The sequence below is a fragment of the Ricinus communis genome, chromosome 4, assembly GCF_019578655.1.
Source record: "Ricinus communis isolate WT05 ecotype wild-type chromosome 4, ASM1957865v1, whole genome shotgun sequence".
NCBI classification, from domain to species: Eukaryota; Viridiplantae; Streptophyta; class Magnoliopsida; order Malpighiales; family Euphorbiaceae; genus Ricinus; species Ricinus communis.
This window is the reverse complement of record NC_063259.1, coordinates 32,491,916-32,519,758: the sequence shown is the minus strand read 5'-3', so window position 1 is coordinate 32,519,758 and position 27,843 is coordinate 32,491,916. Positions and strand designations below refer to the sequence as shown.

The 27,843-nt window shown below is 34.8% G+C and overlaps 4 protein-coding genes across 10 annotated transcripts; 3 read left to right on the top strand and 1 right to left on the bottom strand.

The window, feature by feature from the left end:
• Nucleotides 1–6,084: 6,084 nt before the first annotated feature.
• Nucleotides 6,085–10,373, top strand: LOC8259933 (organic cation/carnitine transporter 7). 3 transcript variants are annotated; one of them, XR_007215651.1, is made up of 6 exons: nucleotides 6,085–6,442; nucleotides 6,656–6,924; nucleotides 7,563–7,800; nucleotides 8,532–9,069; nucleotides 9,170–9,468; nucleotides 9,876–10,010. XR_007215651.1 is itself a non-coding variant. In XM_002513246.4 (6 exons), the coding sequence occupies exons 1-6, from the start codon at nucleotides 6,242–6,244 to the stop codon at nucleotides 10,140–10,142; spliced, it is 1,716 nt and encodes a 571-aa protein (XP_002513292.2). In that variant the 5' UTR covers nucleotides 6,090–6,241; the 3' UTR covers nucleotides 10,143–10,373. The 3 variants fall into 3 exon arrangements, 2 of the variants coding, with proteins under 2 accessions (XP_002513292.2, XP_015571324.1); XM_002513246.4 differs by having other exon boundaries at nucleotides 6,090–6,442; nucleotides 9,170–9,372; nucleotides 9,876–10,373; XM_015715838.3 differs by having other exon boundaries at nucleotides 6,301–6,442; nucleotides 6,663–6,924; nucleotides 9,170–9,372; nucleotides 9,876–10,373.
• A 143-nt stretch (nucleotides 10,374–10,516) lies between these two features.
• Nucleotides 10,517–11,918, bottom strand: LOC8259934. Its single transcript, XM_002513247.4, has 3 exons — nucleotides 11,712–11,918; nucleotides 11,301–11,515; nucleotides 10,517–11,189 (listed from the first exon to the last, which is right to left on the bottom strand). Exons 1-3 carry the CDS (start codon nucleotides 11,799–11,801, stop codon nucleotides 10,895–10,897), a joined length of 600 nt encoding a protein of 199 aa, XP_002513293.1. The 5' UTR covers nucleotides 11,802–11,918; the 3' UTR covers nucleotides 10,517–10,894.
• Nucleotides 11,919–14,478: 2,560 nt separating this feature from the next.
• Nucleotides 14,479–20,239, top strand: LOC8259936. Its single transcript, XM_002513249.4, has 6 exons — nucleotides 14,479–14,802; nucleotides 15,020–15,164; nucleotides 17,382–17,642; nucleotides 18,800–18,881; nucleotides 19,049–19,245; nucleotides 19,544–20,239. Exons 1-6 carry the CDS (start codon nucleotides 14,633–14,635, stop codon nucleotides 19,817–19,819), a joined length of 1,131 nt encoding a protein of 376 aa, XP_002513295.1. The 5' UTR covers nucleotides 14,479–14,632; the 3' UTR covers nucleotides 19,820–20,239.
• A 695-nt stretch (nucleotides 20,240–20,934) lies between these two features.
• Nucleotides 20,935–27,800, top strand: LOC8259938 (protein STRUBBELIG-RECEPTOR FAMILY 5). 5 transcript variants are annotated; one of them, XM_025156384.2, is made up of 17 exons: nucleotides 20,935–21,130; nucleotides 21,236–21,660; nucleotides 21,866–21,998; nucleotides 22,108–22,179; nucleotides 22,312–22,377; nucleotides 23,124–23,195; nucleotides 23,273–23,344; nucleotides 23,898–23,969; nucleotides 24,047–24,112; nucleotides 24,330–24,395; nucleotides 24,470–24,786; nucleotides 25,242–25,513; nucleotides 25,638–25,909; nucleotides 26,679–26,799; nucleotides 27,102–27,238; nucleotides 27,319–27,475; nucleotides 27,559–27,800. In XM_025156384.2, the coding sequence occupies exons 2-17, from the start codon at nucleotides 21,576–21,578 to the stop codon at nucleotides 27,685–27,687; spliced, it is 2,109 nt and encodes a 702-aa protein (XP_025012152.1). In that variant the 5' UTR covers nucleotides 20,935–21,130; nucleotides 21,236–21,575; the 3' UTR covers nucleotides 27,688–27,800. The 5 variants fall into 5 exon arrangements, with proteins under 5 accessions (XP_025012152.1, XP_015571085.1, XP_048229417.1 ...); XM_015715599.3 differs by having other exon boundaries at nucleotides 20,935–21,660; XM_015715600.3 differs by lacking the exons at nucleotides 20,935–21,130; nucleotides 21,236–21,660; nucleotides 21,866–21,998 and adding exons at nucleotides 22,539–22,590; nucleotides 22,694–22,809.
• Nucleotides 27,801–27,843: the final 43 nt, after the last annotated feature.

Sequence of the window (27,843 nt, the reverse complement as noted above, 5' to 3'; positions counted from 1 at the left end):
GAGTACTACTGTAGGGCACAATTTTCCAACTATTGGTTTATTGCCTATCCTGAGACTTCGTGATCATAGTGAAAGTAGTAATATTGATCATGAACCTAGACTGTATAACCAATCGATTAGGCTTGATATACCTATTTTTTATGGTTCTAATGTACTACGAAACTATGTTCAATATAATAGGGTATATGATGATCATAAGATCGAGCTAACAACTTAATTTTTTATAGAGAAATCTGAAATTTAGTTTTAAGGTTGGATTATGAATAATAGGTATTACTAGAGGGGGAAGGATTTTTGGAGGATTTGTATGTACGATTTGGGGAGAGGGGTAGTTTAACTATTATTCAAGAATTCAATAAATTATAGCAAACAAGAACTGTGCTTGAATACCGGGGGTAATTCAAGAAATTGAAATCAAGAATGTTGAGGTATATTCCAAGTCTCAGTGGTCATGACTACTTTATTCCTAATTACATCAGTGGTTTGCATGAGTCTTTAAAACCTACAATCGAAACGCTTAAATTCTCTACCCTTAACCAAGACTATAAACTATCCCTCTTCCAAGAAAAATCTAGAAGCTACTTGTTGGAAACCAAGAACCCTTTTCAAATCCTCTATGAATCTTGTAAATTATAGTTACTATAAGAAACCCTTTCATAATCCTTTCTTACCTAAAAACACTAACCTTAAAATCCAAAAAGCTTTCACCAATTCCACCTTTTTTGCCCCACATTCGAACCCTGCCTTACCTGAATCTCAAAAACCTAAATAAAACTTTCCTAAAAAAAACTCCAATAATTGTTATAAATGTGGAGAGCAATATACTCCACTACACCAATGTAAAACCAAACAATTACTTATGCTCAATGGTGATGATCTAGATTCTCCTACTATTGATGATCTGTAAACTTCTTCTACTAAAGAGTTTGACCATGACGACTCAGATAGAGATGCTGAAATCCAAATGTCATTACATGCACTTGAAGGGTATAAGTCTACCAATATTATCTTTGTTAAGGGTTTTACTTCCATAAAAGAAATCCTAATATTGACAATGGCAACAGTTATAGCTTTTTACATAAGAGGTTAGTTTCTCAATTAAACTTAAAATTGATTGAGGCAACTCCTTTTTATGTTATAACTCAATGAAGGTAACAAGGTCTTTAGTAAGAACAAATGCATGAATTTCAAATGTGTTGACCCTAAGGTTTCATATGTGATTTTAATGATGCAAAACATTATTACTACTAAAAATCTTGTTTAGTATTGTTGTTCTTAATAGGTAATCCTTAATTACTATTGATGCATATAAATGAAGATAAAGGCATAAGTATGAAGATGGATTCAAGATTCAAGGACTTGAATACTTGAATCAATATAAATACCAAGATAAAAATCATGAAGTAATAAAGATGGAAAAAGTGATAGAACATACAAGGGCAATGTAAAGAGCATGTGGAGTCAAGAAACTCCTATGGACATGGATGATGTCCATGGAATGAATCAGTTAGCTGAAGTTTGAAGAATAAATTGTAATGCTTAGAAGAGTTTATGAGAGTAGACTATTACATGGATGGATAGCTGCATAAAATTAGAATAATTTTTAGAGCTAGAAAAATAGAGTTTCAATTTTTTGAATGAAATATGCTCAAGCTGTTAGATTGAACTATAGCATATAAGGTCAATTAGAATTAGTGGTATTATTTCTAAAAGAGGAATTTTAATATGTCATTCTTCATATTTATAGCCATGGGAGTCTAGTTTTACATGAAAAAAAATTTACATCAATCTAAGGTGTATGGAAGACTCAACAACTAAAATACTGAAGCATGTTCGAACTGTCGAGACTAGATGAGTGGATGTAAGTAAGGAATTGGTCAAACCACTATAGACTCTTAAGTTTGATTTTTTCTTCCTTAAGTTCTTTTATTTTATTTGTATTTATTTTATTACTTGTATTCTCATATTGGCTTATTAATTGCTTCCACTAATATTGGTTTTAATACTCAAGTCTTTCAAAGAAAAAAAATTTAGCTTAAGTTGATTTTTGTAAACAACCAATTCCCTCCCCCCCTCTTGGTTGCCATAAGCTATTTCAAAATGGAACATGAGTAATAATGACTTTTGTTTCAATTTGAGATTGTTGGATATTAATAAGTATGATGTAGTTCTTGGGGCTGATCGGATGAGAACTCTTAATCATGTTTGTTTTAATCTTGTCAAGAAGCAAGTAGCTGTTCATAAGCATGGCACTCCAATCCTTATAGAAGGAATTAAGGAAGAATGAGCTATTAAGATGCTTACTAGTAAGAAGTTGCATGAAGTATTTTGAAAGAAAGTGGTACAAGTAGTAGCTCAACTATTTTCCATGCAAGTATAATGTATGGAGGTAGAGGATGATATGAATCCAAATTTAGTTGCTTTGCTCCTTGAGTTTGATGACATTTTTCAAGAACCTAAGCAGCTACCTCCTCACTTTCAAGATTATGTTATTCCCTTGAAACCAAATATACAACCAGTAAATTTGAGACTTTATAAAGACTCCTTCCTCCAAAAAAATGAAATAGAGAAGTTGGTTAATGAGATGCTTCAATCTTCCATCATTCAGCCAAGGAATAGTCCATTTGCTTCTTTTGTGTTGTTGGTTAAGAAAAAGGATGGCTCATGGAGGTTCTGCATTGACTATAAGCAACTGAATTCAATGACAATCAAGGACAAATTTCATATACCAGTAATTAATGAGTTATTAGATGAATTATATGGTGCTGAAGACACTCATAAGATAGCTTCACGAGACATAGTGAACATTATAAATTCAAGGTGATGCCTTTCGGCCTTATCAATGATCTCGCTACATTTCAAGCCTTAGAGAATACTATCTTTGCTCCTCATTTTCAAAAATTTATTCTAGTTTTCTTCAATGACATTTTAATAAACAACAAGGATTGAAAATTTCATATGCAGCTTTTAAGAATTGTTTTTGAATTGCTCAAGCAGAACATTTATGTGCTAAGAAATCGAACTTATGGCTAATCACAAATTGAATACCCGGGCCACATCATTACAGGTGAAGGTGTCTTGAAATATTCTAAGAAAATTGAAGCTATAGTTAAGTGGGTAAGACCTTCTTTTTTTCTTTTTAAAAGCAATGAGGGGATTTTTGAGTTTGATTGAGTATTAGAGAACGTTCATTAAAAGTTATGGTTTGATAAGCAAACATTTGACTAAACTACTAAAGAAAGATGGCCATTGTGATAGAATTTATACCAGCCCTTGTGTATTAAGAGGAGCCAAGATTATGTGTTCATTATCAAAAAGATTAATTCCAATAACAAGAATCATTTTTTCCTTAACGGTTTCTCCCCCTTCTATAACTAAGTCTTTCTTTCTTTCCTTCTTTGCAACTACTTTTCTACTCCTAGCTTCTTTCCCTTCTTCTTCCGGTGCTTTCCAATCTTCATGAAGAATACTTATGGTTAGACATAACAAAACTACTTTGTAGTTTAACTCATTTTCACTTTAAGGTTATGTGATTTTTTTTTTTTATCATTTTGGTACAATGTGAATATGACTATTAATAAATAACAGTCAAATTGCACAACATTATTAGTAAGTGTTGACGTGACAGTTGAAAAAACAGTAGTTATTGTGTACCACGTCAGAATCTTTTAACGATGTTGTGCAATTTAGTTTTTATTTGCTATTAGTCATACTCACATGGTACTAAAATGACATCCACACATCATAAAATAGAGATAAGTTAAACCAAAAAATTATTTAATGAAATTTTTTATAAAATATTTTATGTGAATTTATCTATAAATTATAAATTATTTTAAATAAATATATAAAAAATTACATCAGCATCCTAAAAATAAGCGCACGCAAGTCATCGGAAAACTTATTTACTTTCCAATATTGGTTTGGAAATATTAGAAATTGGAAGAAAGATGGAAAAGAATGTAAAGTGTTTTAGAAGAGTCGTCAATTAGCATCACGCAAATGAATAAAAACAAAAGGAGTGGGGCCTCCAGCTTCCTGGCCTTCGATTTCAACTTTGAATCACGTTGTTGGGTTGCCAATTGCCAATACCATTTTACGTACGTCATGTGTTTGTTGGTGTCATCTCCCAATGACATCTTATACAATAATATCCCAATTATACATTATTAAATTGGCAATTGGCAATTATAGTTTATGGAACGAGCCATTTACCCTAGCAAATCACTTGCTACCACTACCAGACAAGACATGCTTTATGTTGCAGGAAAGAAACCACATCCATTTCTTTAACATTCTTTTGTTTTCCTTCACTTATATATATATATATATATATATATATATATATATATATATATATATATATAAATTTGTCCGTCCAATGAATTTACAGATAATCTCATTTTAATTAGTTCTAAAACAGCAAACTGAACAAAAGGAACTAAATTTGATTGTACAGAAAATTGAAAAAGATGAAAAGAAATTCTCCTACTAAATAATATAATGCCAAAATGTGCAGTCTATTCGGAGAAACCAAAAGGGGTATTAATTAATTGATGGGGTTGGAAAAAGAGGGGACCAATCATTACCTCTGACAGACTGCACGTAAATGGCGAGGAAATAAAATAATTAATAACAACATTGTTTATTTATTGTATTGCGGCTTGCTTGCTCGATAATTTCTTTTATGTGTCTATTTCAATACATTTATAATCACAGCGAAATGCGATTTTACTTGCCAGAAAAAGAAAGAAAAACAAAAGAGAAAGACTAGCATAAAGAAAGAAAAGAAAAGAAATAGTAGGAGGGAGGGAGAAGGTGAAGGAGAAAGCCAAAGCCAAAGCCAAAGCGATTCCAGGAGAATACATATGATTGATAGCTAACTATTTTCTATTCAAGCCCTCTGCCTGCTGTTGTTTCGATTGATAATACAAATCTGCTCGTATTTATAATTAATAATAATATACTCCATTTCAGGATTATAAGCAGAGAGAGAGAGAGAGAGAGAGAGAGAGAATAGAGGCAAATTATATCATGGATCCAGTTGCATGCAGCACCATGTAGGCAAATTTACTTTTTAAGTTATGAATGTATTATTTTATATAAACCTGAAATGTATATTTAATGAATCTATAGTTTTTTGACGATGAACCTGTTATTATTTAATTTATATTAATTTATTTTTTATATAAGCGACATATTCATTACTTATAAAGTATATATTTATTTATTATTAATGTCGAATTCATTAAATATAAAATTCAAATTCATTACTTATAAAGTGTATATTTATCTGTTATTAGTACATATTCGTTAAATGTAAATTTCAGGCTCATTACTTATAAAAATGTATATTTATCTATTACTAATGTTAAATTTATTAAATATAACTTTTAGATTCATTACCTATAAAATATATATTCATCTATTATTAGTGTCAGATTCATTAAATATAAACTTCAGGTTCATTAAACTTAAACTCTAGATTCATATAATTTATGACATATGAATCTACAAGTTAGTTTATAAATTTAAATTATAATGATGATGCTTAGAATTAAATTAAGAAAGGATAAGATCGATAAAAATGAAATTATCTATATTTTTTTTAATTTTAATATATAGTATTTTCAAACTACCATATTATGAAAAGAATAAAATTTATGTGAAAAGAACTATAAAATATATTAAAATATAAGAATTGAAATAAAAAAAATAAAAAAAATGTTAGTAGTATTGAATATAAAATAAGAAGTTGGAATGTAGTGAAAGAGTTATTTTAAAGTATAGTAATTTATATGTTTTGCAATGAATTTAAATTTGTGGCATTAATTTGTTTATGTAATTTATTATAAGCCCAACTTTATAATTACAAAAGCACTTAACTTAATTAATTATTAACACGACGTGTGTTTAGTTATGGGGAGAGAGAGATGCATGATGTACTCAAGTCCAGGATACATCAATCCAGAGAAAGATTGGTATGCAAAATTAGATGGACGGACTTTCAGTTGGGCCTTTGGTGAAGGGCCTAATTTAAATATAAAATGGAAATGGCAAGGACTAGGAGGAAGGAGCTGAAGGGAAGGGGAAGGGAAGGAGTCAAAACTATAAAATCTTGCAAGTGGAAAACGCAATCCAATTAATTCTTCTTACACCGATAATTTTGTTTGTTTCAGTTAGAACTTCAATTAGTGACATTTAAACACAAAAAAGAGGAAAGATTTCTGTAACAATAATAATGAGAGCGCAAACAAACAAAACTATCAATTTATCCAATAATAATCTCTCATCCTCATCCTCATCCTCATCCTCATCTAATTCAAATTTTTTTGGTTCTTTTTTAAATTCTCATCTTGCTCCCTACTTTCCGCGCATTAATCTCCCTAGACACAGAGATACCGAAGACGAAGATAGATCCGCATTTATCCTCTCCGATAAGGTTTTTGTTTTGTTTAAATTTAATTAATTAAAAATTGACTTCATTTTGCTATTCTTCTATATAGTGTTTGCTTTCAGTATTTGAAAGAAGAAATTATTATGTTATGTAATGTAATGCATTGCTTTTTATGATCATTCATTACTGTGATAGGTATTGCATTGTTCCATTCAACTTCTCTGGGAGAAAACTACTAATAATCTATTATTATCTTAGATGACAGACGGACGCCTAGTCTATACTGTTGATGAAGCTCTTTTCGCTGTCGGTTTTGGAAAATTCCAAGTCCTTGTGCTTCTGTATGCGGGCTTGGGTTGGGCTTCTGAGGCCATGGAAATGATGCTTCTCTCAACTATCGGACCAGCAGTGCAGCAGCAATGGGGTCTTTCTTCTGCCAAACAGAGCCTCATCACCAGTATGGTTTTCGTTGGCATGATGATCGGCGCATACTCATGGGGCTTAGTTTCTGATAAATTTGGAAGAAGGTGATACTTTCTTTCTTCTTGAGATCGGTGCATCTCTTCTTTTCCTTTTTCCTGTCTTATTTTGTTTATATTTCGATAAGAAAAAAAGAAAAACAAAAAACTAACAGATCTCAAGTTACAACAAGTTAGAGACGGTGTACTCTTGTGCTTTGTTTCATACGATGTGGGAACTCAGATCATTTCCAACTAACTTATGTTCTCTTCTGACTTCGTTATAACTCCTTTCTTTCCATCATTTAGATTTGACTGCAGTGCCATCACTAGGTTATTGCTGAGGTTCAGAGATTCTGTTCAGTGTTTTGTGTTGTTTGTTGAATAAACTCAGGTTTATTTAATTTCTCTTCACTGTTCGTTTGGAATGAAAAAGAAACAACGGTTCAAATATATTGGCTGCGACCTCAATCTGGTCTATATAGTTTCTCTTTTGTATGAATTACATACAATGCAAATCTTGCGGCTGAGATATAATCTAGTTAGTAGCTGTATTTTTTCCTCTTAGGTGGTCTTGAGTTCAAACTCTCCCTCATTACTATGGAATGGAAGTGACTCAGCTTTTTCTTCCACTAATATATTTGGAATATCATCAATGTTTTTATTTTTCTAGTCAATGTGTTTTCTTTGGTTTTTCATTTGTTCAGGAGGGGATTTCTGGTTACAGCCATAATTACTTCTGCAGCTGGACTTCTGAGTTCCTTTGCCCCGAACTATATTACATTGATTCTTTTTCGTTGTTTGGTTGGACTTGGCTTGGGAGGTGGTCCTGTACTCTTAGCCTGGTTCTTAGAGTTTGTACCAGCACCAAAAAGAGGCACTTGGATGGTTATTTTCCAAGTGTTTTGGACCATTGGAGCAATATCCGAAGCTGCTCTAGCATGGGTATACTTGTGATTTCCTCATCATTTTTTGGTATTGGTGATCCAGTTTTTTATCGATTTAAATCTCAAGTTGCTATCATCTAATCAACTATGTGATAAAATCTTAAAATTAGTTGCATATCCTCAGATTAGTTGGGCTGGGAAAAAAAAGAGTTATTTCGGTGTGATACCTTTCATCTGCTAACATGATAAAGTTCGTTAAGATTAATCTTTTAGAGCAGCGGTTGTTGGTTTGGCTTGCTACGGTTATCTGTTGACTCTCCTTCTAGTATTGGTTATTATATTCTTTGCCATTGTTAGGTTCTCTATTGAACTCCTCCATTGGATCTATTTTTTGTTTGCTTTGATGTGAATGATACTTGAAAACATTGTGACATTTGTGGAAAATAGCTCTAAAATTCAATTCTCCCCAATTCAATCATATCCTCATGATTTTGAGCTTTTATTTGGTATCAGTATATAGGCAGTTTTTCTACTCATTCCTAGAAATTTGGCAAGATTGGCTAGCAGTACTTGTGACCTGCATGGAATTATTTGGATAATTTACATCCAATATATTGTTGCACCACAAGTTTTAACTGTTATAGTACACACTCTTCTTTGACGTTTGACTAACTCGTTCATCTATAGAGTTGGTTAGGCTGATTGTTTTTCGAGTATAAGGTCGCCATGGTAAGGTAAAATACATGTGCATTTAAAAAGTGTTCTCATCCTGAAATTGTACTTTTGCAGATTATTATGCCAAGATTGAGCTGGAGGTGGCTGCTTGCTGTGGCTGCTCTGCCATCTTTTCTTCTCCTTGTATTTTATACTATGACTCCTGAGTCCCCAAGATATTTGTGCTTGAAAGGTAGAAAAGTTGATGCCCTTGGGATTCTAGAAAAAGTAGCTAAACTAAATGGAAAAGTATTGCCTCCTGGTGTTCTTGTTACTGATCATGAACTCGAGCTACAAGAGAAGAGTCTTCCAGTGGAGGATGGAAATACAGGTTTACCGCAAAACGATGAAGATGTTAACCATCCTCCTCCCATGTGGAAGGATTCTAACATGGGGCCTTTCAGATCACTGTTAACCCTTCTTTCGCCAAGATTAGCTAGGTCAACCTTGCTGTTATGGGTGGTATTTTTTGGGAATGCATTTTCATATTATGGCCTTGTTTTGCTGACCACTGAGTTGAACGATAGGAATCGTCATTGCCCTTTAACTCAAATGCAGCCCCAGACGGCTGTGGATGTTAACTACAAAGATGTGTTTATTACTTCTTTTGCAGGTAAGTTCAGCAATTACATTAATTCTTATTTGTAAGATAAATTTGATTTTTGTACTCTTTCAGAAGCAGCTAAGTTACATCTACTTTTATTTTCTTCAAGAGATTCCGGGGATAATCCTGGCAGGTCTCACAGTTGATAGGTTTGGTCGAAAACTTTCTATGTCGGTTGTGTTCTTTATCTGTGGCATCTTCCTGCTACCATTGGTGGTCCATCAATCTGCGACTCTCACAACAGCCCTTCTCTTTATAGCTCGAATATTCATAACAGATACCTTCACTGTTGTCTATGTTTACGCCCCAGAGGTAAATCAAGGGAATTATGTTTTTGTTTGTTGCGTCCCATAGACAAGAGAGTATTGGAAAAAAGTACAAAATGTACTTATGTTTCTGCATGCCATGGTAATAGTTCATTTACAAATTTTTCAATGCTCTTTTGCCCACTTTATATGTGGATTTATTCTTCTCTGAAATGTCTGATATATTTTGATCTTCCTCTTGTTTATGAATTTAGAAATGAGAGACAGATTATTTTCTTGCATTTAAACATCTCTCATTAGTAGGTCAAGTACTAGAATTAAACAAAGAGAACCCTAAGTATTGTGGATGAATAGGTGAAATTTTGACAAAAGTCAGATCATCATGAGTTATATTAGCATTAACTATCCCCAGTAAATGCAAACTAGTTTTCTACCTGAGTTGGTACATACATCAGTAGAGCTTTACAGGATTCTATAAATTTGAAATCAAATTACGGTATTTTAGTTAGGACCAGTGGGTAACCTTCATTATTTTTATTCATGATTCAGATGTATCCAACTTCAGTGAGGTCAACAGGAGTTGGAGTTGCAAGCTCAATGGGAAGAATTGGTGGAATGGTCTCCCCTTATGTGGCAATAATGTTAGTGCAAGGATGCCATCAAGCTGCAGCAATTCTTCTTTTTATGGCTGTAGCTTTTGCATCTGGGATCTGTGTCTCACTGTTTCCATTTGACACCAAGGGCCGTGATTTGACTGAAAGTATATGCAGTATAAAAAATGAAACACCGAAGGTCATGACACAAGCAGAGCCATAAAGTCAGGGATACTGTATTCAGTGCAGAACATGATGTGTTAGGTTGAATTTTGCCATAGGAAAATGAATTGCTTTCTTACTTCATATGCACAGGCATACAGAATTTTTTGTGCTTTTCCATCCCCTGTACAATGCTTGTTGTTAGGAATATAATCATTAATAAGTTTTGTTGCAGCCTTCTCTTGCTGTTGATATTATTTATATAAGAGCAGGCAGTCATGACCTTTTTCGAGGACTTCTTCATCATGTGGAAAAATTAAAAAGAAAAGAAAAGAAAAAACTCCTTATTTTGCATTCCTTCATTGCAATATGAAGACTTGTTGCTTTGTCATTCACTTATAGGTGAGTTCTCTCTTTTCTTAAATCTTTTTTTTGAAGTGATCTGACTACTTTAGGTTTTATAGTTGTACTCCTTGTTATAGGGAACTAGAGGTGTTCCTTCAGTAGATAAATGGAGATAATCCTTATTATGGGGTTCCCTATTGGTTATTGGGATTTGGCGGGATGTATGCCTTAGTTTACTATAAATGCCAAAGGTAGCAAGTTATCTGATTTATTGGCTTGGTTTGGTGAAATATGAAGTTGCTCAAATGGCCTCCGATTAGAAATGTTACAGTACAGAATTACACGTTATTCTAGAAAGCTAAAACGCCACAGGATACGGAAATAAAAGTTCTTCTGGATACACACCAAAGTGCAATTATACTGGAGATATGTCGTCATAGTATAATGCCAGATCCATCAGGGTATGTTTCAAACTTTGGCTTGTTCCTTAACGTCATAGTCTGCAGTGAGAACCTGACCATAATGACCTTCGTGATTCTCTTCATCTTCATTAAAGTAATCATCTCTAGCATTATCAGCGAGCATGAGGCAAACCAACCAAAAGAGGGAAGCATTGAGAGCCATAAAGGCAGCACCCCCAAAGAGACCAGTCTTGGCTGTGGGACATTTAGTGTTCGCGTCACGATGCACATTGTTAGTCAAGTGCACGAGCTCAGCAACTGTTGTCCATACCAGCATCCCTTCAGCCAAGAAGGACACCCATCTGATTCATAGAAGTAGAGTGTGAGGGGAAAAAGGAAAAGCAAAAGAGAAAAGAAGAGTGAAGAATAAAGAGGAACAGTAAAACATATCAAGAGATGAGGCGAGAACTCACACAGCAATTTGGAAAAACACAAGCATTGTAGTGCTGCAAAATAGATCCTTCAGAGGAACACTTCTTCCTTTGTAAGGATGAAAAATGGAGTAGGAGCCAATGACTGAAGATGCAGTGAGGAATGCAATAGAGAGGAAGCCATAAATGGGGGATGGGTCTGAGGGATATTTGCAGGTAATGACTCCATTGGAATTGAGCGACTTCCCAGAATCAGGCTGAGGAAATTTGTAAAAAACGGCTGTGTCAGCTGCAAACCATAAGGGTGGATATTGTGGACAATAATAGAAAAGGAAAAGGAACAACTTGCTCTTCTGCTGTTACTTATAATCACGAACAGAGAAACCGATAAGTCTAGCTGTTGAGAAAGAAAAGAAAGCATATATAATAATGTATAGGAAATGAGAACCTAACCTTGTTTTGCTCAGCAAGAATTCCAAAAGTGAAGGCCGTAATACCAAGTGCCACCACAGTAATAGCCATGTGTCTGATACTGAAACCCATGGAGCAAGATGATAGATATCCTGGAATGAATGAGGAATCAAAATGTGTAAAAAAGTCTCTCCTATGGTGAGAACTGAGAAGGCTTGAACCCTTTGTAAACGTAAATGTAGTGTTCAACATTTTATTCATTATTCATTGATATTATCTATGTTGACATTCATAATTTATACCGCTCTCAGCTGACTTCTTATATATCTTATAGGTGGTGGTTCCTAAAACACAAACGTAGCTTACAAAAACTCTACTAAAGTAAAAGAGTGAGAATTTGGAATGTCAGAAAATTCACAGAATAGAGTAAAAAAACGAAAAAGAAATAACATAAGATACATCTTATATGCAACAATGGTTTTAATTAGGGATCTGGTTTTTGGAAGTGCATCCATCTGTAGTTTGGGGAGGGCAAGTTTTCCTATGTGGCTGTAATGGTAATCTTAATATCCTTAGTGAGCAAAACCGAAACCGAGGACCAAGGGCCCCAAAGCCTAAGTGTCAAGATATACCAAATCCACCTGCGAATGAGTTATACAACCGACCAGACCAGATTTTGTCATGGATGCTAGGATCAAATCATACATTGAAGATAATGTTCACAACAGCATAAAGTATGGTGTTTCTCTTATTTTCGGTAAATTTTTTATTCCCAATGACACTTTAGTTATACGTTTGGCTGGAAGAGGGACCGAGTTGCAGTTTTTAGTGAGATTTGTATGGCTTATTTGCTAGTCTCCGAGTGTATATGATTTATGAACCTTTTCTGGTGGCTTTTCCGAATGTGTTATTGAGGATATGAAAGTATGAAAAGGTGTAGCTTCTTTGATGTCAATAGATGGAAAATATCTTGTCTTTTCGCTATTACACTGTATATGGAAATGGATCATTAGCCTATCGCAACTAGTTTGAAACGAAGATTTGGTTGAGTTTGAGATACTCTCTTGTATCTATAACTGCATTTTAAGTTTCTAGTTGCATTTTTACTGTTACTTAAAGTGTTGTTGATGGTTGCCATTCTATTTAAGATGCTGCTGCAAATTGTGTATGCAGGTGAATGCCAGTGCGCACTTCTGTGGCATACTTTTATGAAAAGGAATGGATAGAGGAAGATCAATGTGCAATGGAATAGCAATTGGGTGGTTGTACTACTACTGCTTCCTTTAGCTGCTCCGGTATCGGCATCGGCAAGTGGCTAAAATGGTTGGAGCAATTAATTTTGACAAGAGTGTGGATTACTGGCAGCAAGATAAGTGGAGTGGGCACATCCGTTGAATACCAATAGGAGGCAGAAAGGATACCTCAATTCCCAATTCTTTAGAAAAGGTCTGGCTTACCAACCAATCTGAACATTGGCTGGCTTCCCGAGACACATGACTTAAGCGAACTTGTCAAGCCCAGTAATTCCTTAATAGCAGCAACGAGAGTACAACAAAGGTTCCCTATCCTCCTACTCTCAGACAGCATGTCAACTGCTACCTTAGACTCTATCTCAACCGTGATTATTCTGTAGCCCAAAGATCATGCTAGACTTAAACTAGTGAATGCTCCCCATAATTCAGCCTGCAGGACTGAGCAGGTACCAATGTTCTGAGAGAACCCAGCCAACCAGCGTCCTCTGAAGTTCCTCAGAAGACCTCCCGCAGCTGCACTATTATCTCTAACTCCTCCATCTGAATTAAGCTTTACCCAATCAGCAGGAGGGCACTTCCAGCCTATCCTCCTAACATTCCCAAGCCTGATGATTGCCGCCAAATGCTTACTGTACTTGAGAAGCACTGGGAAATGGAATTACAAGTATTTAAAATCATGTGCATAGGGTTTTCTGCTCTAGCAACTTGGGAATTGAAAACGAGCTAGTTCCCACATTGCCGCAAATGCCGTACTGTGATACCAAATAACAGTTTCCATTCAACGTTCCCGAATGGAGTATCGGAGTCGGAAGAAAGGTTACTGCATAATGTCCATCGAGAAGAAAGTATTCCAGAACAGATTTTTGCCAAATTAATGGAGCAAACATGCAGTTTCTAATCGCGTAAATTGAGTCTTCAGCAGTCAGGACACTGGTGGATGGGACGATCACCCTCCTGGCACACACGTTTGCAGTAGCCAATCTATTGTGAGCCAACAACTATAAAGTAGTTTTGACTTTCCGAGGACCTCTCCACTTCCAGACTTTGTCCTACACCAACACCACATTGGCATCATTGATGAATCATGAGGGGCTCATTAAGCATATTATAAGCTGATTCGCTTGTGAACATCTCTGAGGGAGAAAAGTTACAATGGAGCATGCTGAAGTAACTCTTTTTTCTTTAATATAATCCAGTAATATAAACATGAAAGAAAACAACATTTATTATGTCTTGTGTTGTTTATACATAACATAGATTATATCGAATATATTTAGAAAGTAAATGATAATTAAATTAAACAGACATCTCAGATAACAGTGGATGTCTTTATATATAAACCCAAGAAATTTGAGATCGACCTGTCTTTTGTTCTTTTATCTTTTTCTTCATTATGTTTTCTTTTTTTTTAGTGGCGGGGCTTCGCTTAGGAGATTTATTCAAAGATTATTTCTTTAGGAAAGAATAGCCTGTCCATCCATATCCATATCCATATCCATATCCATATCCATATCCATTGGGAGGATTTAAATTTTATTTACTTATAAAAAGAGCGAAAGACCAAAGTACCCCTCTGGATGTGGAAAACTTGGATTGGCAGAGTTTGGTCGCCAATTCCAAAATGTTCAATTTTGTTCGCAAATAAACTTTCTTTCTTTCTTTTTTTTTTTTTTGTCAAGGAAGAAGAAAAAGGAGAGGGAGAGTTGTAAAATGGAGGAAGAAGCAGGAAGTAACAGAATAGTAACATATTATACAACACTGCTAGCTCTCCTCCTTATCTTGATCTTCCACTTTGCTTCTAAGAAGTTTAAGACTTCTCCTCCTCCTCCTCCTCCTCCTCCTTCCGCTCCCCATCCTTCTCCGACCTCTCTCCAATTCCGGTACTCTCTTTTTTCTTCTTCTTCTTCTTTCCTTTCTTTTTTTATTTTATCTGTCCTCGAATTCCTTTTTATTCAATTTCATTCTTTTTTCTATTAGTATTTCCTTTAATTATTTAACTATTATTGTGCTTATTATTCTCCTTCATCTGTATATACATATATAATTTGATTGTATTAGCTGACGATATGATGTCCAACTTCTTTTCACTTTGTGCAGAATATCAGAGCTTGTATCAGACGATGATTTAAAATTTTTAATTCAAAAACTGGATCTCAATGACAATGACAATGAAAAATGGGAAACCATCATTCATAAATCCAACAATCATCTCTCCTACTCAGCTTCATCCTTCAAACCTCAGGTTTCTTTCTCCTGTACTAACTCTTCTTCTTTCTATTCACTATTTGATTCGTTTTCTCAATTAACACTGTGATAGAGTTTCTTCTTCTTTCTCCCCTGAAAAGTAAGTCCCTTTCTCCAAACAGGAGTAATTCCGATTTGCCCGTGATGTTTACATTATTACACTATTCTATAATATTTTTTTAGTATCATACTAAATCCCGCCTGTAGTTTGTAAAAATATACTCACTGCCAATTTTGTTAGTTTTCCCTATTAGTTTTGCCTTTTAAGTTAATAGTAAAGGATGGAAATACCTCCAATTCAGTAAAAAAAAGTAAAAGAGAAATTACTATTTCCCCATCTGAGTTTTGCTATAATAATACTACTACATTAGTTAATCCTCACTTTCTAGTATTCTACTAAATCCCCCTGTAGTCTGTAATGATATGCTGATTCCTCCTAGTAGCTTTTCTGTTAGTCTCGACCCATTTTGGCTAAAACATCTTTCTCCCGTTTCAGTTTTATATTTTACTTTTAATCTTTTTTAATCCTCAGATATAATAATTATAATGAAATTTCCAATAAATTTTTTAGCTTATTTATTGTATTCATTACATTTTATAATTTATTTGAACTTGTGGAAACAATTAAAACGTTGTAAATTAGTTATCACTATATCAATATGGTTAAAATTAGAAATCTTTATGGTAATTACTAAAATTGATTAGTAATTACCAGAATTATAATTTTAAACATATAATAAATTTGTTATTAATTATAAGTTCATATTTTTAAACACATTAATCTAATCATTACTTACATTCTTTTTTTTTTTTCTAAAGACTTAAAGTTCAATAAAATTTAATTATTGTTATATAATTAGCTAAGCATTTTATTAAAAGATATTAATTATAGTTATTCAATTTGTGGAATTTACATTATAAATTGAAAATATAGATATTAAAATGTAAAAAGAATTACCTCTTAACAAAAAGATTAATGCAGAAAATTCTTCGTTCTAATTATTAGAGGGAATGCTTATGAGAGAGTTGTTAAATGTTTTATATACCACTTGTTATAAGTTGGAAAACAATGTTGTACCAAATTATGACTCTCCTTTATTTGAAAATATTATACAAGGAAAGCTATAAGATGAGCGAGCAAAACAAGCTAAGAATCGCTGGAGCAGAAAGATATTGTAAATTTTTTTAAAGTATGAATTTTTTTTCCTTGGTAATCACTTGTTGGGTTAAGAACTAAGTATTTAGCTTGCACATTTATTGTCTTTTTCATATGCATAATAGTTTGTTGACTTTAAGTCTATATGTTCAGATGAATACGTAAGCCTCATAGCTATTTTGTATTATAATATTTAATAATGTTTTAATTCAGCAAGTGTAATGAGGGTTGACTGATTAGGAAAAGTAGAGGTACATACTTTGTGGTTTATCTCATTTGCACTTAGAGGTAAGTACTTTGTGGCTAGTCCTCTTCTTCCTTCAAACTCTTCTTTCTCTAATTGCATTAAGTGATATTGGGAGGTAAGGGCTGAAAATTTAAAGAGATGAAGAAGGAAAGCTGATGACATGATGTTAGTGTTTGTTTGTGGAGAAAAACGACAGAAGAAAAAGGAAAATATGTTCTTAGGACGCAAGTTTCAACTCATTGTTTGTGGAAAATCTGGCAATGGCTATGCAAGATTTACATAAAAACATACTTTGGGCTTTTATTAGGGACCAAATTGGTTGACATTTCATGGATCTAGAAAGAATCAAGGAGAGAGAAATTAAGAGGCTGTTCGAGTTTTCAATTCTTTCAGCAGTTAAAAGTTTAATTCCGTTACATGGATGAACTCTATTCTTCACAAGCTTTTAGTGTATAAATTTATGAAATGGGCCCGAAATTATGGTCCTTATGTAATATTAAAGAATATAACTGTGTGAGCTAACTAATATTAGGTCTTTAAGACTCGGTAGTGCACTTGTACCTCTGATTTTGCTTATGGCGTTACTGAGCCTTTGACTTGGTAACGTGCTTCACTGGCCAAAAGGGAGCCAAAAACCAGAAAAGACCCCTTTCCTGGGAAATATGTTTCTTATATTTCTACTATGGGAATTATTTTTGTTATAACCCTATATTTGGAAAAGGCCTGAAATTACTTGGTTTTTCTTTTATTCCTTTATAATAGTCAAATCAACTAGGATTTCAAATTATGTAGTTATTAATTATCCCTTGCAGGGTGCTCCCGTCAAATACTTGAGTGTCACGGTTTTTGAAAATTGCTCCCTAGAGGTTCTTAGGGATTTCTACATGGACAATGACTATAGATTGCAGTGGGATAAGACCTTGCTCCAACACCACCAGCTCCAAGTTGATCGTACTGATGGTACTGAAATTGGCCTCACCATCAAAAAATTCCCACTCTTGACCCCTAGAGAATACGTACTTGCTTGGAGATTATGGCAGGGAAATGATCAAACCTTCTATTGCTTTATTAAGGTAATTGCAATTACTTGCCTGCTTCAATTCACTTCACAAGCCTAACTTATTGCTTTTCTTTATCAATCTTTATTTGGAACTACTATAAATATTCTTCACTCAAATAACTTGTACAAACAGAGGAACATACAGCACAGAATCTCTTGGTTGACTCGAGAAACTGAGACTTGTAAATCAAGATACATTTTTGCTTGCATTATGCTGGCCTATTCTTTTGATATTTGTTCTTTTGAAAGTTTATCTAACCTTAACATGCATCTTCACTGCACAAGCACATTTAACTTTGAAACTGAAATTCTATTAGATTTTGTTTACATCTATATTCTATAAGGTGTCACATCCATTCTTCGCAGATTGCCAGGAGTACTGCATTATATTTTGGTTTAGGTTTTTTTTAATAGCTATGCTGTTGCTTTTTTTTGCTTTATCTTTTCATTTGTTAAGAGGGGAAATGGTCGAGCTTTTATTATTTTACAGTCTGCAATAGCATGTTCTTATCTTAACTAGTCCATCTCTCCTTGAAAAAAGAGGCAGTGGATTTACAAGTGTTCATATTGCTTTTTTCTTCTGGGTCACGGTTTGGCCTGTATTCTCCCTCTCCAATGTTTGGAACCTGCAATAGTACATTCTTATCTTAACTAGTCCGTCTCTCCTTAAGAAAAAGAAGTTTCTGGTTTCTTATGGTTGATGTTATTTTGAATCAATGAAGGATGAAAAACAAAGGGTTTTTGTCATATTCGTAATTCAATCTGTATTATGGCATTGGATTTACAGGCTCTCATACTCCTGCTTTTTCTTTTTTTGGGTTGGGGGGGGGGGGGGGGTTGTGTGTGGTCACGGTTTAGCCTGTATTCTCCCTCTTCAATGGTGGATATTGCATTATACTTGGATTGACAATTTATTGTGGTAAACTAAACTTGTCCAGTTACCGCTCAGAAAACATTAGTTTAATTGTATCTATTTTGTTCTGGCACCGTGTTTAGAAATTTTTTGCTAACACTTTAGTTCCTTTGAATATTTTATACACTTTATAACTTTTTTAGGAATTGCTGAGTGCGACACTTTCGTTCTGTTGAATCTTTTGCATACTCGGTACTATTCTTTTATTATTTTTATTATAATTTTATTTATTGGTTTTTGTTTATGGTCAAGATTAGGAATGTGAGCATCCTTTAGCACCACGACATAAAAAGTATGTACGAGTGGGTTTCTTTAGATCTTGTTGGAGAATCAGGAAAGGCAAGTTGCTAGTTTTTGGTTGTCTTTGGTTTCTCTCCTATCTTTTATTTGTCTATGCAGAGAAAGCTCTACTTCTGTGAGATATTGATATTCCTTTCAGCCTCCAAAGTGCTAATTGCAAGATGAAGCTCTGCTAATTATTTTTCAATTATCATATCATGTTTCAGTACCTGGTAGAAATGCCTGTGAGATAAAAATGTATCACCAAGAGGATGCTGGTTTAAATGTGGAGATGGCAAAGTTGGCTTTTGCTAGGGGCATATGGAGTTATGTATGTAAGATGGATAATGCTCTGCGCAAGTACAATGCAATAAGTCGTCCGCATATTGGTCCAGCTGTTACTGCTGTGTCTCTGATCCAGAAGGTATCATTCTTTCTGATATTGAAACATTATAAATGAAATGATTCGTGATGGAGCAGCAACAGTCTTACCATTTGAACAGTTGGTAGTGTCAGAGCTTTGACACACATATTTTGTACTAGTGTTAAGTTTAAGAGTTAGCATATTTATTGTAGTTTTATAAAAACATTGATTGACTTAAAGGGATGACCCTATGACTGCATACTCAAGGGAACAAATTGGAATTCACTGGTTTTACTATATTCAGCAGAACATCCTCCAGGAGTGTGTGTTTATGGCTGACATTTCTCTCTATACCTAGGTTCCACCAGGTTTAGAAACAATAAATCACATTGTGGATACTCCGGCTACTCCTGCACGGATTCCCATGGATGGATTAGTCACTGATGAAACCAGAGAGAAGAAGTTTCGTAGAAGGCCATCAAGGAAAGTCTTAGCAAATGGTTTGCTACTTCTTGGGGGTGTCATCTGCCTGTCCCGTGGACATTCTAGCCTAGGTGCTAAAGTTGCTATGGCGTACATTTTGACAAAGCTGAGAAAACAGGATGCTTCCTCAGGCCAAAGCAGAGAAAGCTAAGGTACAGGATCACATTGCACCACCAAGAGCGATACTGATACGGCTTAACGTATTAACATTTACTACGTTACGAATAAGCATAGTTTTAGCGTGGAAACTGACTTTTTGCCCATTTGTGAAGTTTGGTTCTCTCTGTCTCTCACTGTGTACATATAGGGAAGGAAACAATTTCTTTTTTAAGCTGTAAGTAGTTGGATGCATTGCGTTATATTTGTACAGGTAATTAAGTTTCTTAATGACTTTTGTCCCACTTCGAATGGTTCAGACTTGGTACTCTGTCATGCGGCCATAATCATTTAATGAATCTGGCTCGAGAGAACATTGAGAGTCGATTATGGGAAAATTTTCAAGTTGGTATTTCTTTGTTATTGATGTAGCAGCAATTATATGTCCAAAATAGAAAAATGAATGTTGTTGATACAGGAATCTATATGTATTATCATGTAATAAACCTTTTATTATGTAAAATATGCAGTCTGACTTTGAAATGTATAACCATCATTCTAGATTATGGTGAATGTGATTGGCATGTTTTACTGTTCACAATCAAATGACAACATTAGATATATGATATGTTCTGGCTGTGTTCAGGCTTCGGTACAACTGGAACGTAACAAGAAAAACCACAATTCGTTACTGAAAATATTAAGTTGCTGACAGGCACTACATCTAAAGAATGATGGTTTTATTAAAAATTAACTTTATTTAAAAAAATTAGGGTAGAGAGATATAAAATAAAAATGATAAAGTTAAAAAATATTTTAATATTATATAATAAATTTACTTGCTAGAATTTAATTTAATTATATTTAAATTTAGTTATATAAAATTTTAAATTTATTTTTATTTCACTCAAAATATATAAATTTTAAATTTGTAAATAAATTTTATAAATTTTAATCAAATATAATATCAATAAATAAAAATTTATTTAAAATTACATATTTAAATTTATAATGAATTAAATTAGATTTTATCTATTTTTAAATAAATCTTATATTAATTTATTAATATATTTTTATAATATTAAAATATATTTTTTAATTTTATTAGATTTTATTAGATTTTATCAGCTAATGTTTCTGAAGTGGCTAAGTATTTACTCCTCTTGGAAGTCGGAATATATTTTTTCTGTCTAATAAAGAAGGCACCTAAATGGGATTAAAAGCATATGACAAGACAGAGACAGACAGGTAAATAAGCGCGCTTATTTAAGGGGAAGTGAATGTAAAGGAGTAGCAGAGGTATACCAAAGAGAACGTCCGTTTCACCCAAAGAAACACAAATAAACGGCAGGAACTCATCGGCAGGGTATTGTTTTCTCCTTACAATTCGCGCCTTTTCTTATATTCAATTAATCTTTTATTACAAAAACTTGATGAGTTTGGCTCCCACTGTCTCTGGATGTGTATGCAGTCCGGCTCTACAACTGCAAATGGCATTTTCAGTTTGGCGGCCATATTTAGCTGTCTGATCAGACCCTCTAAATATAGATTCCTTTTTACCAGAAACAAACCTCCTAAAAAACATATCCATCCAAAAAAAGGAAAACTTTTCGAAACAAAAAGAAACTCCCCTTTCTTCTTACAAACTGGGAGGGATTGTTTTGTCCTCGTCCTCCATCTTCTTCGACATTGACTGCACCTCCTCCTCCCCCTTCTGCTGCATTTCCTTGCTTTTATAAAACTAACCCTCTTCTTTACTTTTGAAAACAAATACATTTATTTGTTTTTCAACCTTGGTTTGCTGCGGCAAAATGCACCAGAGTCTTGTAGGGTTCTTGATCGTCTCTCTTGGGTTCCTGTCCACCCTCGCCCATTCAAAGACTAATTCCCAGGATGGTACGGCAACTCATTTTCCTATTATCACATTCTTTTCTTCCCTTTATGCATTTCAAATTTAATGGATGTTGGATACCGTTTTTACATTTCTTGCCTCCATTCCCTTTGATTACTAAGCTTTATCAATTTATGACACTTGTAAATTCCCACCAATTTGGCTTTTGCCAATGAATGTTACAGTAACTTTCCCCCATTTGCATTGCAGTCTCTGCTCTTAATGTGATGTTTACCGGCTTAAATTCTCCTTCACAACTAAGCGGTTGGAAATCAAGTGGTGGTGACCCTTGTGACGATTCTTGGGAAGGGATTACTTGCTCCGGCTCATCTGTGACTCAAATGTTGTTATTTTCGAATCGTCTTACTCTCTCCCTTTTGAAGATACCTGAGAATTCAAATATTTATTCCACGTCTGAATTGTGCCTTCTTTGCTTTTTTGAAATGTTGCAGAAAGTTATCTGGCCTTGGACTATCTGGATCAATGGGCTACCAGTTATCAAACTTGAAATCTGTCACCTACTTGTGAGGCACCTATGAATTTTCATATTATATTTTTCCGATGAAAGAACGTAAATTATTTTTTTAATCTCTTTTTCAACTGAAATGAAAGAACATAACCTCAAGGCTTCGTATTAATTCGTTGTCATAGTACAGTGATATGAGCAAGAACAACCTCGACAATGACATACCATATCAGCTTCCTCCTAACACAGCTCATTTGTAAGTCAACGGTGATTCACCTTTCTGTCTATGAACAATATTTTTTGGCACTCTACAAATTTCCTCCTAAAAATGGATATGTTCTTCCGCTATAGTTTTATTAACTAAATTCATCCCCTTCCGTTTTCATGACTTGTTTCATTTTTATCTGCTTTATTCAGTCCTGACCAGCCAACTTTAGCAGAAATGTTAAGCTAACTTTTGCAAGACTAGGTGAACTTTGTATTCCGTTTATATATAATTGGTTGTGAAGTTGTGATTAAACTTGAGTTCAACTTACTAGATTAGTCAGACTGAATGAAAATGATTTATGCAGCAAATCTCAACTAGTTTTGGATCAATCATTCGTTGCGTTGAGCTAAGTTTGGAGTCTAACTTGTCTTGCCAAGACGTATGCAATCAGCCTTAGAAAAGTGGAACCCAAAATAGTCGGTATGATTATGTGCCAGCGTATCTAAATCTTGAAGAGAAAATCATGGTTTCCTCTATACTCTATATTGACTGTTATAATACATCTGCCAAAGAACCTCTGCATTAGAGAGTGTTTGTTTAAATAGTAATACTCAGCTATTGTCAATAGTGTCTTGCCTTCTCAATGGTAAGGATTAGCTCCTTACAGGGAAGGCGTAAACAAGTTAGTGATCAAGAAGAACTTGGCTTTTCATTGAATTACTTCACTCTTTTTGCTGACTTGTTTGACTACTTAAAATGTGTTTGATTTTAAATCTCATAAGCTACACATGCAGAGACCTTTCTAATAATGGCTTCAGTGGAAATGTGCCTTATTCGATCTCACAGATGACTGACCTCGAATATCTGTAAGCAAACTTTTTTCCATTGGCTAACCACAGCTGCAGTCAATACCAATTCTGATTATTTTCTTCTTTTTATGCAGAAATCTTGGTCATAACCAGCTAAATGGACAGTTGAGTGACATGTTTCAAAAGCTTCCAAAACTTAAATCATTGTAAGTAGTAAAAAGCATGGGAGAAAAGTTCTTTACTTAGTAGAATCCTTGTCGTTCATGTCCATGAAAATTTTAAATTTTGACTTTGGTCAAGTAAGCAGTCGGGAAAACTACTTTTACATGCTGCTTAAAATGATTGGTTAACCTAGATACAATAAGTGTATGGCTCCAAATTGGCATATTCACTATAGCTCCAGTTTTATTATGTCCTGATACACTGTCTCAAAAACTAACTTTTCATGGAGCAAAGTATGGGTAAATTAAGGTGTCATGGGCCATATATACTTGTGTGATTTGACTGGTGGAAGATCCTGTTTTGCTGTGCAGCTAATCCTCATATTTTTTATCCAATATTACCTTAAATTGTTAAGATAAATTAAGAAAACACTATGAACTGGTTTTGAGTTTTGTTTCACAGAAATCATTGGGAATATGATGTATGGTGACTTTACTGGAACTTATATAGTGTCTCTCTTGTATTCCTTGTATTCATATACTGTAAGATGTTCTTCCTCTAAATTGTATTGCGACTAACTTATGAGATGGCTTACAGGGATTTATCCTACAACTCTCTTTCAGGCAATCTGCCGCAGAGTTTTGCATCACTTTCAAGTCTTAACACATTGTAAGAAGCTTATAAAAGGATAATCACATAGATCCTCTGAGTTTCTTAATTGGTGACTGTGCTATGCATTCTTACAGGCGTTTGCAAGACAATAAGTTCACTGGTTCAATAAATGTCCTCGCGGGCCTTCCTCTTGATACTTTGTAAGTATGCCAGTTGCTTCGATTAAATCAAGTATGTGTTCTATATCAACGTAAAATTTAGTACCCACTATTGTTTATTTTTTAGTTCTTGCTGTTTAAGTAGGTTTGTCCCTTTTGTTGAAAAAATTATTCCAAAAAACAAATGATGTTATTTTATGCCTGTTCATGTCTGGAAATCACAAGTGCTTGAAAAAGAATCTAAATGTTTTGTTTGCAGGGATGTTGAAGACAACGAGTTCTCTGGATGGGTCCCTGATGAGCTGGAAGGCATTGAAAACATAGAGTGAGTGGCATTGAAAACTTTATTTTCTAGAGAGTGAAACTGCATCTCTGACTTTGTGATTATATTTTCTCAAGAACTGGAGGAAATTCTTGGTCGTCGGGTCCAGCTCCTCCTCCTCCACCTGGTGCAAAATCTATTTCAGCAAAACAAAAGGAACACGAGAAAGGTGCAGGTGGGAAGGATGGCATGAGTGGGTTATCTATAGCTCTAATAGTTCTGGCTTCATTGGTGGTAGTTGCACTCCTGATTATTCTATTTTCAACAAGAAAATCTTCTCCATCTTCACATTTTCTCGATGAAGAAAGGGCTAGCCAGCGTAGAGCCTTTACGCCCCTTTCATCTCAGGAATTATCCAATGACTCACATAGTGCTATGCGCAAAGAGTTTAGAGGTAGTAAATTTAATTCCCACTATGATATATATGCATATTGTATCTCGAGAGAATTCTTCTCAGCTTTTGAATAAAATATGCTTGTGAATTTCTGTATACTACTGTCATCTTAATGTGTGATGGGTCATCTTTGCTTCTGGTGAATGTCCTTCAGGCTTCAACTATGAAACCTATGATATGCGCATTGTTGTTGTAATTGGAAAAACAAGTTTTGTTACAGAATGCATGATAGGTATGGGTCAATAGTTCACCATGTATGATAAGCTTTTCAGCGATCCCATATCATCATTTGTCTGTCTGAGGCAGGACACTGGCACTTAACAGTTTACATAGATTTATTGGCTAGACATATTGGATCTCGTTAAAACTCCTTGTCACTGCTTATTATATTCCTATGTCAATGTGGTGCATTCCTAATGTCTATGGTTCATGTGGTTCTGACTTGTTGGCAACAGAAACTGAGCCATTTGATTCAATTGCGATCGATATCAAGACAATGCAAAAATCTCCTTCCGTCAGTTATAAGCCTCCACATTCTGATTTTGCACAATCTTTAAATGACAATGAGTTCGCAAGCCATCTGAATGCCAGAAGAAACACCTCTGTTCGTGCTGTTTCTTATTCTTTGGCAGACTTGCAGACGGCTACTGGTAATTTTGCAATGGGGCGTCTTCTTGGTGAGGGATCCATCGGCCGTGTTTATAGGGCCAAATATCCGGATGGAAAGGTAAACTTTCCCCTAGTTATTTAACATTTATGTGCGTTCTTCACTGGTTTTAGTTGAATTCAGAGAAAGTCTGCTGCAAGAAGTTGGGCTTTAGATCTAGTTAATTGATTTTACCACCTTTTAGGTTTTAGCTGTGAAAAAAATTGATTCGTCACTTTTTCAAAGTGGGCGCCCAGAAGAATTTTCAGGAATTGTTTCAAGCATCTCAAAAGTCTACCATCCAAACATTGCTGAACTTCTGGGTTATTGTTCAGAACAAGGGCACAACATGTTAATATATGAGTATTACAGGAATGGCTCACTTCACGACTTCCTGCACATGTCAGATGACTACAGCAAGCCACTAACTTGGAACACCAGAGTCAGAATTGCATTGGGCACAGCCCGGGCTGTAGAGTACGTTGTACATACTTCACTTTATCCGTAGCCATTATGGATGAATATATGGAAACAGTTTTTGTTTAGAATGCTGACATAAGCTTTTGGCATAAATCAACAGGAAAACCAGAACCTCATTCAGTTGAGAAACTATAGTATAATTAATGGCCAAAACTGTTTCTTAAAATTTTAGACTTGGATACAATTGGGACGGCTTCCTTTTAGCATATGACCTTCGTACTTATCTGAACATGCAGTTTGACTGTGTTCGAGTGCGCAAGGCCATTAAATTGGTTCAAGACAAACGAGCAGACCATGTCAAGCACAAAGGTTGAAAAAAAATATGAGATTTAGAAATTCCAATTGGAAACTTGATTGAACTGGTAGTGCACACCTGTGAAACTGATGTGCTGGTTTCGGTAAGGCAATGAATACGCGTAGAAACTAAATCCAATTCAATATAGCTTAATTAGCATATGATATGAATGAGAATTTTGAATCATTCATTCTTGGATATTATTTTATTGAAGTTACCAAATAGACACCTAACTTCTAATGTCTGCACAGAAGCAGCCCGAAGTTTAAAGGCGATCACTTTTGGCCTAATGTTGTATTAGGCTTGACGTGAGCCTTGGAATCATTTTAGGTATTTAGGCATCTGAAGCGCATTGTTACTTGTACTTTTGCTTTCAGAATGAGTCATATTTGTTGATTTCCCTACGTTGCCTGCAGCAGTTTCTCTTGTTTTTTAATTTATTGAATCATCTGTCAACAATTCCATGTTCAGGTACCTCCATGAAGTTTGTTCTCCGTCCTATGTCCACAAGAATATCAAGTCATCTAATATTTTGCTCGACCTTGAGCTTAATCCTCATCTTTCAGACTATGGGCTGGCCAATTTTCACCATGTTAGTATTTCTTGAGATGTAAAAGATTTTTACTGAAAGCATAGTGCCAAACAGTATCTTCTTTGGATTCAGTGCCACTTAATATTGCATGTGGCATGGCTTATTTTAGTTTAGTATCATGGTGTAGGAGTTCTTTGAAGTAGCTCATCCATTTAACCTTCCACTGGCTGTCAGGATCAGTGTTGAGGAATTAGTACGAGTCTGTTTAACAGAAAGGCATCTGCATAGTATTTTATGTTTTCACTTCCACTCATAGATCAACCAAAGCTTTTCCTCATAGAATAAATAAAATCCTTTTTCAGCGCACAAGTCAAAATCTCGGCGTAGGGTACAACGCTCCAGAATGCACAAGGCCTTCAGCCTATACCTCGAAGAGTGACATTTACAGCTTCGGAGTGGTGATGCTGGAGTTATTGACGGGTCGAATGCCTTTTGACAAGTAAGTTACATTTATTTTATTTGATGCTTCAGTAGTTTTATTGGCCAAGTGGAATCTCCATGAGTTGCATGGTTTTACAGCTCAAAACCAAGATCAGAACAATGCCTAGCCCGTTGGGCTACTCCACAACTGCATGACATTGATGCATTGGCAAATATGGTGGACCCTGCTTTACGTGGACTGTACCCTACCAAGTCACTCTCTCGATTTGCTGATATCATTGCCCTCTGCGTACAGGTAACGAGGGCCACTGTATCATTTATTACTGACAAATTACGTGTTTACTAACCTAATAATGGTTTTTATATTGTGTGTATTAGTCGGAGCCTGAATTCCGGCCGCCAATGTCAGAGGTGGTGCAAGCGTTGGTACGGTTAGTTCAACGGTCGAGTATGAAGATGAGAGATGATCTTGCGGCTTCTGTGAGGACTGAGGAGTCTGACTACTAGTGTATGGAATATGCGTCGTGCTTTAGGAATTCTTCTTCTTCTTATTTCAATAAAACAAAGAAAAATGGTTTTATGGAAAAGACATGCAAAGATTAATTAAATATATTCTCCAAGCTATTAACATATGAAATGCTTCTGTACTTTGGCAGAGCTGAG